We start from the raw sequence: 13,037 nt of genomic DNA, 5'->3' as shown, positions 1-13,037 counted from the left end.
TTTACTAGAAACTCGTTATTCCATGTTTCTAAGATAAATTTTTCATTACGACCAATACAATATGTGGTATTATTAAAAAATGAGAATTCATAGTAAAATATGTACAACTTACGACTGACAGCGACAAGAACAAATATTAAAAGCGAAGCCTATCATACAACAAATGTTATCAACTATTCAGCATTCAATTTCTGAATAACACTAAGCATAATAAGAACATTTATAACAACACTAATTTAATGTTATGCAATAATAACAATAAGTAAAGTGTAGATTATTAAAATGACGTGAATTTATATGTTTAGAATATTGTCAAAATAGCAATAATGAATGCAATGCGTAATCTTTGTAAAAATATGTTTAAATTGCGATAAATATTTAAGAAGAAAATCTTATTTTTTAAAGAGTTTTATAAAATCATAAAAAAGGTATATTTATAAGTAACAGGTTAATGTAAAGGAAAGGTATGAAAGTTATTCAGGTATAATTAAGGTACGTGCAAATGAAATGATAAATAACTTCCATTTTTCATTTCATATACAATATTTATAAATTTGTATGAATAATGTTTGTACGCGAAACATCTAATTTGTTAAATTTGCTTGTGCACTTGATATTTCTACTTCAAATAAAAATTATTTTTTTCAGTAAATTCCCACTCCACTGTTTGTAATAATTAAAAAGATAAAATATGAAAATTTTAAAAAAAATGCAATTTGTTTTTAAAGATTTCTTTAAAAGAACATATTTTTGAAGAGTTCCTGTACAGAGCTTTAAACGATATTTATAGTTGACCCTCAAATTTCTACCGGTTTAATTTCAGAACAAATTTGAAATTCGAATAAACTCTTTAAAGAAATTTCGTTTTAATAACGGCATTTGTAATAATAATAAATAACTACACTAAAAGATTTTTATCGTGAAAAGGGATAATTGTTAAATATCAAGTAAAGATACTAGTAAAGAAAATCAATAGTAAAGAAAATCAAACTCAAACCTTAAAGATAGCATTACGAGTATTAAATTTGATATATTATAAGATAAAGCTTTGAAATTTATATTTTCTTGTAAATATCACCGCGGTATTTAATAATAACAAATAATTATTTAATAATTATAAATAATTATTATAAGCTTGTTACAATAAATAACAGACAAAGTTGTATACACACATTATGATAGAAGTACAAACACACATAATGATAGGAGTACAAGAGAAATTTTAACCATTTATGTAATTTTCATTCTAAATAATTCTTTCTAATATTCAAACTTTCTAAATGAACATAAAAAATGCATTCCAATTCAGACGAAAATAAGATTGTAGGCTTAACTTTCAGTCAACATAATGAACGTCAGACAGGCAATTTATTCTGTAGCCAAAAATAATACCATATCTTTCTTTGATATTTTCAGTAACATAAACCTAGATCAGTGATGAGATAAACAGCTGTGAACAGGAGCTGTGAACAGCTGTGAACAGGAGTACTTGTTTTTACCTTGTTTTGTTTTTTGTTTAACTTGGTTTTTTCATTCCAATTTTACATTAACATTCCATTTATTTGAAAATTATATAAAAATTAACATTCCATTTATTTGAAAATTATATAAAAAATGACTTTCTTCTTGCTGCATCATATACTTGGGTTCTTAGATAGTTCTTTTTCTGCCAGTTATTGAGCTAATTACCTACCTTCCAGATTCAATTTATGTTTTATATAAATGCTATTTGGATTATTTTTATAACATATTTAAAATTCTCACTTGTAAGGGTTTTGCTTAGAACGCATTCATTATTATCAAAGAATTAAATGGGAAAATAATACACATTTATTAGACTTTGTTGCTCAGTGTATCGAATCCCTAATTCCTTGTTGCTCAGTTCATACGTATAGACAAAAAGAAGCGTATTGACTTACAGACAAGGAAGGCCATTACAACTAATTTGGCAAAAGAAGTAAAAATCATTAGTAGTAAAATATCATTACCAATGGATAAGTCGAAATAAATATAAATGGTCTGAGTTAAGGAAAATTAATTTGTATATCTGAATCTATTGTCTGGCCTGCAGATGAACAATGAGAATATTGAGGAGTTTAAAGATTGCAACACTAAGCTGTTATTAAAAAAAAAAAAAAAAAAAAAAACCGCAGAAACTTCAGCGAATAACAGTAAGAAAGAGTTGAAGAGTTTGAAGTCTTTCAGTAATTTTTTGCCAGGAACAAGAGAAAATGGTGAAGGAAAGTAAAGGAATCCATACTGCAAATAATGAAGAAATTTTGATTCAAATATTAGTCTAAGATAGCGTTGTAGAGAAGCTGCAACTCAGGTTTACAGCTGTGAACAGGAGTACTTGTTTTTACCTTGTTTTGTTTTTTGTTTAACTTGGTTTTTTCATTCCAATTTTACATTAACATTCCATTTATTTGAAAATTATATAAAAATTAACATTCCATTTATTTGAAAATTATATAAAAAATGACTTTCTTCTTGCTGCATCATATACTTGGGTTCTTAGATAGTTCTTTTTCTGCCAGTTATTGAGCTAATTACCTACCTTCCAGATTCAATTTATGTTTTATATAAATGCTATTTGGATTATTTTTATAACATATTTAAAATTCTCACTTGTAAGGGTTTTGCTTAGAACGCATTCATTATTATCAAAGAATTAAATGGGAAAATAATACACATTTATTAGACTTTGTTGCTCAGTGTATCGAATCCCTAATTCCTTGTTGCTCAGTTCATACGTATAGACAAAAAGAAGCGTATTGACTTACAGACAAGGAAGGCCATTACAACTAATTTGGCAAAAGAAGTAAAAATCATTAGTAGTAAAATATCATTACCAATGGATAAGTCGAAATAAATATAAATGGTCTGAGTTAAGGAAAATTAATTTGTATATCTGAATCTATTGTCTGGCCTGCAGATGAACAATGAGAATATTGAGGAGTTTAAAGATTGCAACACTAAGCTGTTATTAAAAAAAAAAAAAAAAAAAAAAAACCGCAGAAACTTCAGCGAATAACAGTAAGAAAGAGTTGAAGAGTTTGAAGTCTTTCAGTAATTTTTTGCCAGGAACAAGAGAAAATGGTGAAGGAAAGTAAAGGAATCCATACTGCAAATAATGAAGAAATTTTGATTCAAATATTAGTCTAAGATAGCGTTGTAGAGAAGCTGCAACTCAGGTTTACAGCTGTGAACAGGAGTACTTGTTTTTACCTTGTTTTGTTTTTTGTTTAACTTGGTTTTTTCATTCCAATTTTACATTAACATTCCATTTATTTGAAAATTATATAAAAATTAACATTCCATTTATTTGAAAATTATATAAAAAATGACTTTCTTCTTGCTGCATCATATACTTGGGTTCTTAGATAGTTCTTTTTCTGCCAGTTATTGAGCTAATTACCTACCTTCCAGATTCAATTTATGTTTTATATAAATGCTATTTGGATTATTTTTATAACATATTTAAAATTCTCACTTGTAAGGGTTTTGCTTAGAACGCATTCATTATTATCAAAGAATTAAATGGGAAAATAATACACATTTATTAGACTTTGTTGCTCAGTGTATCGAATCCCTAATTCCTTGTTGCTCAGTTCATACGTATAGACAAAAAGAAGCGTATTGACTTACAGACAAGGAAGGCCATTACAACTAATTTGGCAAAAGAAGTAAAAATCATTAGTAGTAAAATATCATTACCAATGGATAAGTCGAAATAAATATAAATGGTCTGAGTTAAGGAAAATTAATTTGTATATCTGAATCTATTGTCTGGCCTGCAGATGAACAATGAGAATATTGAGGAGTTTAAAGATTGCAACACTAAGCTGTTATTAAAAAAAAAAAAAAAAAAAAAAAACCGCAGAAACTTCAGCGAATAACAGTAAGAAAGAGTTGAAGAGTTTGAAGTCTTTCAGTAATTTTTTGCCAGGAACAAGAGAAAATGGTGAAGGAAAGTAAAGGAATCCATACTGCAAATAATGAAGAAATTTTGATTCAAATATTAGTCTAAGATAGCGTTGTAGAGAAGCTGCAACTCAGGTTTACAGCTGTGAACAGGAGTACTTGTTTTTACCTTGTTTTGTTTTTTGTTTAACTTGGTTTTTTCATTCCAATTTTACATTAACATTCCATTTATTTGAAAATTATATAAAAATTAACATTCCATTTATTTGAAAATTATATAAAAAATGACTTTCTTCTTGCTGCATCATATACTTGGGTTCTTAGATAGTTCTTTTTCTGCCAGTTATTGAGCTAATTACCTACCTTCCAGATTCAATTTATGTTTTATATAAATGCTATTTGGATTATTTTTATAACATATTTAAAATTCTCACTTGTAAGGGTTTTGCTTAGAACGCATTCATTATTATCAAAGAATTAAATGGGAAAATAATACACATTTATTAGACTTTGTTGCTCAGTGTATCGAATCCCTAATTCCTTGTTGCTCAGTTCATACGTATAGACAAAAAGAAGCGTATTGACTTACAGACAAGGAAGGCCATTACAACTAATTTGGCAAAAGAAGTAAAAATCATTAGTAGTAAAATATCATTACCAATGGATAAGTCGAAATAAATATAAATGGTCTGAGTTAAGGAAAATTAATTTGTATATCTGAATCTATTGTCTGGCCTGCAGATGAACAATGAGAATATTGAGGAGTTTAAAGATTGCAACACTAAGCTGTTATTAAAAAAAAAAAAAAAAAAAAAAAAACCGCAGAAACTTCAGCGAATAACAGTAAGAAAGAGTTGAAGAGTTTGAAGTCTTTCAGTAATTTTTTGCCAGGAACAAGAGAAAATGGTGAAGGAAAGTAAAGGAATCCATACTGCAAATAATGAAGAAATTTTGATTCAAATATTAGTCTAAGATAGCGTTGTAGAGAAGCTGCAACTCAGGTTTACAGCTGTGAACAGGAGTACTTGTTTTTACCTTGTTTTGTTTTTTGTTTAACTTGGTTTTTTCATTCCAATTTTACATTAACATTCCATTTATTTTAAATGCACAAAAAGTCCTCAACAGCAGCCCTCAGCAAGCAACTCAACTTCTGGCCCTTAGTTGAGCTGTATGTAATATTTCACACAATAACCGATCAATAATAATCTTCTGAAGTTTGATTATCCACTATTGAAATAGAAATCACATTTCAAATTACCTTTGTACGGTAATATAGCTGTTGAGTCTGTAAATGCATTCAATTATTGAAATTAAACAAACTTTTTGCTATTGTTTGTCACTGTTTTGGTTTTTTAAACAAAGTTAAAATCCATGAATAACAAAGTTTCGCAGATTTGAAGCAAAGTCAATTTTTATATTTGCTCTAACGAGATTTTAAGTCAAATATCTTTAAAATGGAATCTTTTCATGGATAAGATTTTATTCGAAATTCGAGGGTCCACGATGCAGTAAAACAGATTTCAGGAATATGATAATTAAGCAATTTATATAAAGTACTTTCGTATACTTTTAAAGCATACGTAAGAAAATTCATCATAATTTATTTTTCTCGAAATGTATCATCTGTATTTTTAGCAGGTATTTAAAATGAAAAAAAAAATACTTATAATTTGGGCAGTACCAGATTATTATAATAATGCATTTAACGAATGTATACCAGGTAATTACAAACAATGTACACTTATTTATATACGCCATAAGGTTGCAAATAATGTGCAATGGTGGAAAAATTTGTTTCTGGCTTGCTTAAAGCTGATATTATCACTTATTTTAGAGTTCCAAAAAATAATTTTGCTTACATTTTTATTATATATTTATTTTTTAATCCTCTTTCTTTTGGCACATTTTCAAACGCAAGTTTTCAATTGTAAGATTTCAGACACCTATTTTACATTAGGATTGCTACATGATGTACATTCTATGTTATTTCTAGTTTTCAAATTTTTATAAAAATTGCTCTATATTAATTTACGAACCTGTATAAGAAATGAAGAAATAATATGCTTCCAATAAGTTCAGTTGTAAAAATAGAAAATAGAAATACAATGGATTACTTTGCATTAGAATTAAAAATGCTTTAAGCCACTCTATTTTATCTTTCTTCTAATCTAAACTTATGATTCCAACTCCAAAAATTCAAACAAAAGGTACCATCTGAAATAAACCATTGTAATGTACAATACTTTACAAAAACTCCAAAACGCCTAAGGCGCTATACACAGAATACTGAAACAACGTCCCTCTATTCATGTCCTTTTGATTCCAAAGATGAAGGCAAGACAACAACAATATAACATGTACCACACAGGTACGATCTGATAGCCTGCATTATCGAATGAGTTTGTCCCCTCTTCAACTGTATGGGGGGAGGGGCATTCGATAAGCTGCCTATGGTACGACTGCCTTCTTCTTTGGCAGTCATCCCTCTGAGGACCAATACAGGATGCAAAAGCAAGGGCATGGGGAACGTAAGTTTGCTCAAAGACGCCTCGGAATAAATGGGCCATCGGTCCATGAGCATACACAGGCACATCTTCACCACCATGTGAATCCCATCTCCGAGGAACGGCGCTTTGCTGGACGTAGTTCTTATCCTCTGAGGGGAAAGAAAAGCAAATAATTAGTAACAAGGTCAGAAAATAAAACCAGCTTGTTAACATTAACATATTAAACTATACAAATATTCCAAATCATGGAGAAAAAACCTAACTAAATAGAAATGAAGAAGAAAATTATCATCATTCCGCCCCCCCCATTACGTGCTACTTTAATGGAATATAATAAAGACCTGAAATATACTTGAGTTTTTCCAGAGATTAATAGGAATGTATTTTGGATTCAAGAAAAATTGCTGGGAATAAAATGCATAGCATATAAGCTATTTTTGTGAATGGAAAGTCTGAAGTGCAAAGTTAAGGTATTAACTAAATCTGCTTTATCATTTATTTGATATTCACTTGGAATATTAAAATTTAGCTCTATTTTTGTTGCCTAAAAGGTCTTAATACTTATTCTTGCCGTTGGAAATCGAAGTTAAACTTCCTACCGCATTTATGCTATGTTATCAAAAGCGGTAATATTAATAATAATAATAATAAATTAGTACTCACTGGGTTACTGGAAATGAGTCACTATGTTTTAGTATTTATATACCCATTAACAGCATAATTCCTTACCCATTAAAAGTGTATTGATTTGATAAAAATCAAATGCAAATAAAAATCTCCAAGTGGTGGACTATTGATAAAATATTTCTATAGAAATGCCTTGATTTTTAAGTTACGGTCATAAAAGTCTATCGGACTCCTGTCGTGCTACTGCTATCTCTGAGTTTAGATTGTTGATTGGAAATGACTGCTTTCGTACTCATTTTCTTTCGTTTAATCTGCTCCACCTTTATGTGATTTGTGTGATTCTGAACAGGTCATGGACGTTGCTCACCTGGACGTGTGCTCTGCACTGGACTGTATTGAAAAGAAGTATTGGAGAGCTCGTTGCCTAATGACCTGATGGTCAATGGCCGTACATTTGAATAAATAAAAAAATAGTTCCTGGCACTGGAATTTCGCCCAGAAGTATGCATGATCTAAACCAAGAAATAAAGCCGCTGACTTTTTATTCTGGAGACAGCAATAATAGTTATGCTAGATTGAACACAATGTGGAATTAAATATATTTTTGGTATCGCTCGTGTAATAAAAAGAAATGACATTTAACCTTTGTAAGTAAATCCTAAACAGGTTTCTCTTCTGTTAATGTATTACTTTGCAGAGTCCAGTAGATAAACTTCTGTATGAAAACTGGAGTAACAGGAAACTACACAAGAGAAGAGTTAAAGTACCCTTTATTAAATCCTTGACAATTTGCATGCGTCAACTGGACGCTAACAAACTTCGCCTCTGCTTGGGCTGTAACTGAAAATCAGGTAACGAAACTAAAATTTGAAGATATTAATAAACGATAGAGTTAGACTACAGGTCTCAGCGAGATCCCATAACTTAAACCCCCTTCGAAGCCAGTGGCAGCAAGTAAATGCAATTAAGCTCCGTGAACCAGCAATAAGCAAACGTATCTACGGCAGAGCTGGCGGCTGTAGGTTAACTATCTCCTTTCTCCTACCGAAACTCGGCTTTTAAATGCTTCCTGCAAAGTAGAAATTTGCATTCCTTCACGCACGCTACAAAATTTAACTATTCTGGCACTGAAAATTAGGGGAATGAAGGCTTATAGGAAAGTTTTCTAAATTAAGTTTTAACTTATTAGTTAAAATAAATATAAATCCCTACAACTTGATAAATTTCTGATTTAAAACTGTGTTTCTAAATGCTCTTACCATCATAATATGTATAAGTGAAACGCAAATTAATATATGTAAGTGTATTACCCAATATATATAAGTGTATATATATAAGTGTATTACCCAGTGTCATAATTAACAAAATATCTTTCTGCCAGGTAAAGTACACAATTTAAATTCTAATTCAAAATTTTAACTTTAGATACCAGCACATGAAGTATTTATTACATTGCCTAACATTTATCTAAGTATTACTAATTCAGTATCTACCACTTACTACCCAAACCACGCAATACTAAAAACTCCAATTAATGACGAATCAATCATCTTTAATCGGTGATGAGGATATAGCACAGAAAGAGACATAGAAATAAATCAATTCAATCCTAACTAACTAGAAATTTATCATTTGTCGTTAATGCCTAGTATGCGTATATGTTTTTAACCTTTTCTTCGAGTTAACTAATTAGTTTCTGGAATGTTATTCTCGAAATCAGATGGACAGAATAAAGTATACATTAAAAGCGATCAGTTAAGATTTCAAAATAAGTGTTACAAGTTGTAATTCTGCGTTTTATTAATTTCAAAAATAAAGTTACTAAATTTGGGGTTGATTATTTTGATCCATATTCGATTTCGAGTCGTAAATTTAAGACAACAATATTTAAATTCTTCTTATGTCTTTCACAGCATAAAAAGTAAAATTTTGATTAAAATGAATTTTGTTTGCTTTCCCTTCAATATTAATGAAATCTTTTTCAGTTATAACGTAGTCAGTCTAAAATAATTTCATAGAAGAGTACATTAATTTTGAAAAAATTCTGTACACTATTGGTTGGTAATAAAAATTGTTTATATAATATATTAACAACTGAAATCATGCACATCTGAATGGCATCTGTATGGTGACTTAGAATGATCAACAGTCAGAGGCAATATATTTTCTTATGAAATGTTTCTTAAAAGAGTTTATTTTCTGAAACCGAACTAAACTTTATACATCTATAATTTAATAACTGCTATTATTCATGCGGTACATTATAGTATAAACTCTTTCTAGTAAATTCTTTATCCTAAAAAAAAAAAAAAAAAAAAAAAAAAAAAAAAAAAAAAAAAAAAAACTAAATATAAATATTTCATGTTGGCAGACAAATAGAGTGCTTATTAAAAATATTATTTTTCTGAAATCTGAGATTAATAATGCATCATAAACTTACCCGTGTTAGTAGATGTGAGATTTTCCCTACCATTGGGAAAATTATGATTGTATCCCGGCCCATTTGCGTACAACAGGGTAGTATATGGCATGTTATCTACGTCAGATGGTTTGTCATCCAATCCTGGAAAATAATAAAAATTATATACATGCGCTTATAATACGTATACTGCTGAAATCATGAATGGATACTTTTTTGTTAGGATGCTCATACTATCCATTGGGCAACACAACCTACAAAATAATCAAGTTTATAAATGCATTTCCGTAAACCTCAGGTATATCTGTAATGCACTACATCCTGGAATTTCGTTCAAGGCAGTTGTAAGACTTAATAGTGATCGGGTGGCTAAATTACAGAAACATTTGCAGTGTCCTTTAATTTAAATAAGTTGAAGATGTAGAAAAATTAGGATTTTTTTGGAAGTAGAAAAGAGGAAAAATGTGCAACGCCTTCGCCGGGAATCGAAACACAGACCTCTGGAATACGCGCCCAGCCTGCAGACACCACACCACGAAGGCATGCCAAGAAAGAGGGAAAAATACTTTATATACTCCCCCTTTTTTAAAGGAAGACAGGTTTTTAGGGGACCCAATCACCAAATACTGGCTGAGGAGAATCATCATCCACAACCCCTTTTAGTTCGGGTGCCACTCTAGAGACATAGGTTGTTTTTGAAACAGGAGAACAGGAATCGAACCACGGACGTCTGTAATAGGCGTCCAGCGTGCAGACCCCCACACTACGAAGGCATGCCAAGAAGGTGGGAGAAATACCTTATAGTGTTAGCTACATGAGGTTTTCGCAGTTTGCAGGGGATTTTCCAAGCTACATGGGGTTTTCGTAGTTTGCAATGTAATTTGTAGGGATTCGTAATTCGTGTTTGTAGATTCATAGTATATAGGGGACTTTGGGAAAATAACTTTAGTGTACTTCGTAATAACTAAGTTAATAGCTCTGAAAATTTTCATGCCATTCCTTCCTGTTAAAAATGTTAGATTGATATTCCACTAGTTTGAGACTTTTCTTAGATTCCAAGATGCGTTCATTACATATTAATACGTAAGAAAATTTTTATCTTATGATACTATGGAATTATTTATAAATTTATTTCGATTAAATAAAACTTCAGTAAAGTTTTGAAATGATTAATAATTATTTGTTTCATTTATAATCTATAACTTAAGATATTTTATAAATAAATTACTTAACAGATTAACCTTAATAAATAAAATATGTTCAAAATTAATCCAGTATATTGAAACTCTCTAAATATGAATGAAGATAATAATCAATCAAAAATAAAATAAAACCGCGATATTTTTCAGTAAATCTAAGTAAGCAAAGAGGTGTTTTAAAGGGCACAATGCAAATAATTTTCAGCTTTCCTTTTATACACTCACACACACACATATATATTGTGTTATACACCACACACATATATATATTGTGATTATATATATATATGTGTTTTCAAAAATACAAGAATGAAAATTATGATAGGTACTACATCTGTGTTTAGTTAAACTTTCTCGAAATTTGATTGTTTTTTTTTCGAACAGAGAAAAGTATTGCTCAAGAAGTGACAGCAAAATGGTTCAATTTTTCCTTTGAATGGTTTTGAATTTAGAGGTTTTGTAAGTATCTTTGATGTTATTTTGCAGTTTTTTAACTCTTCGTGTTGGTATTTTTATAAGTTTAAATTATTTTTGTCATCATTATTAATACGGAAATCATTAATTCTTCATCAAATGGATGCTTAAAGGTCCAAAAACGTCTGATCCTGTATTTGATTCTACAAAGGTCCTGTATTTGACCTGTTACAAAATGGCTTGTGGAGTCTGAAAAACGGTTTACTACAAAAACAAAAAAAGAAATTCTAAAAAATATAAATTAACTATATTCCTAGATTTTTTAAAAGGGGGAGTCCTTGTCGTTTTACATTCGCGAATATATTGAAATTGAGGAATGGAATTTATTAAAGTAAACATTTTTAATTTACTCTTATAGTTCAGAAACTATTTCATTTGTTTTCTTATTCAGCCTTTATATACAAATATTACCACAGCAATATTGTATATTACTGTCTATTCAAAATATAAGTTGGTTTCAAAACTGGATTTTCCTAGCACAAATCTTATTTCTAACTTCATGTTTGTCTCAGCAACAAAAGACGCCAATAATATACCCCGATTTGCTTTTCCTATGCAGAACCCTCATCCGTATTTTCATTATCCAAAATATAATGCTCCAAGATCATCCTTATCAATCTACCTCAAATTCCGGTCTGAAGAAATGTTTGTCCATAACCACAGGGATATCCAAATTCACAATATTTAGCTCTTACGATACCTTTTCATCTAACCCTTACGCTACGTCTGTAACTTAAGCATGCAAAAGAGATGAAAATGCTGAAACTAGATTTTGTATTGATTGAAACTTAACCAAATTACTAAAACGATTATTCCGAAGCCATACCTAGAACAGATGCAATACTAAACCAATTAACAAATGCAAATTTATTTCTGTATTTGATCTGGCATCTGGTTACTGGCGTATAAAACAGAATGGAAAAGATACTGGAAATTTAGCTTTTGCAACAAATTTTGGTCTTTATGAATTCAACAACTTACCATGAAACTGGTATAATACCCCAGCTGTTTTTAAAGAGGTCTTACACAAATTTTAAATAAATATAAAATTCAGTTTTCTCTTACTTATTTTGATGACATCATAGTATTCTCCCAAAATTTTGAAGAACATTTAGAACATCTTAAAGTGATATTTGATGTACGTAACAAAGAAAATATAAAATTCAGACATTCAAACTATCACTTTGCTGAAGAAAACATAAATTTTCTAGGATATTAAGTTCAAATGTCAAACAAGCAATGTGAAAACTGAAGTAATTAAAAAATTGCAGCCCCCCGTCCAAAATGTCGAAGAATTACAAAGATTTCTTAGAAGTATTAACGTGTATCATAAGTTTATGCCAAATTAGGGAAAAATTAGAGCCCCTCTAACAAATTTACGTACATTTTAATCCTAATTATCACTATCATGTTATTTGTAGATACAGTGAAAATCGTTTAACAGGAAACTGAGGGGACTGAAATACTTTTTCGTGTTAAAAGAATTTCATGTTAAAATATATTGACAAAATTAAGTTAAAGATTCAACAAAATTAAGTTAAAGATTCAACAAAATTAAGTTAATTAGAATGTATTTTATTTACACAGATATGTATATATGCATGTATTTAATAAAAATCAATGAACCAAAAACATCCACAAGATCTTAATTTAATATAAAGTGTTTTGAAAAACAAAGCATTTACTGAAATTTTGCAAAATAATCTGATATTTTTCTTTGCATTTTCTTTTCTAGCATCAAATTGTCAACAAATTGTTCGATATCATCCATTTTGCTATTTATTCCACAATTGGAATGTGCGTCTAAATAAGTGCGCATATTTTTTGAGCTTTGGACAAACTCCAAAATGGCTTTGCCTGCCATAATTGGGACTTTACATACATTAT

General features: G+C 29.7%; 1 protein-coding gene across 1 annotated transcript in view; it reads right to left on the bottom strand.

Annotated features, from left to right (window-relative positions):
* Positions 1-364: 364 nt before the first annotated feature.
* LOC118189736 (alkaline phosphatase-like) overlaps positions 365-13,037 on the bottom strand; it is an 818,836-nt gene continuing 806,163 nt past the window's right edge. Inside the window, exons 8-9 of the mRNA XM_085815963.1 lie at positions 9,499-9,621; positions 365-6,580 (exon numbers count right to left, since the gene is read on the bottom strand). Coding sequence (XP_085672089.1) covers positions 6,231-6,580; positions 9,499-9,621 — 473 coding nt within the window. The 3' untranslated portion in view covers positions 365-6,230. The remainder of the gene's footprint in view (positions 6,581-9,498; positions 9,622-13,037) is intronic.

The sequence above is a fragment of the Stegodyphus dumicola genome, chromosome 4 (genome assembly GCF_044657685.1).
Source record: "Stegodyphus dumicola isolate Sdum_Otavi_A_Nest chromosome 4, ASM4465768v1".
In the NCBI taxonomy this organism is placed as follows: Eukaryota; Metazoa; Arthropoda; class Arachnida; order Araneae; family Eresidae; genus Stegodyphus; species Stegodyphus dumicola.
Note: the sequence above shows the minus strand (reverse complement) of the source record. Positions and strands in the feature narration are given on the sequence as shown.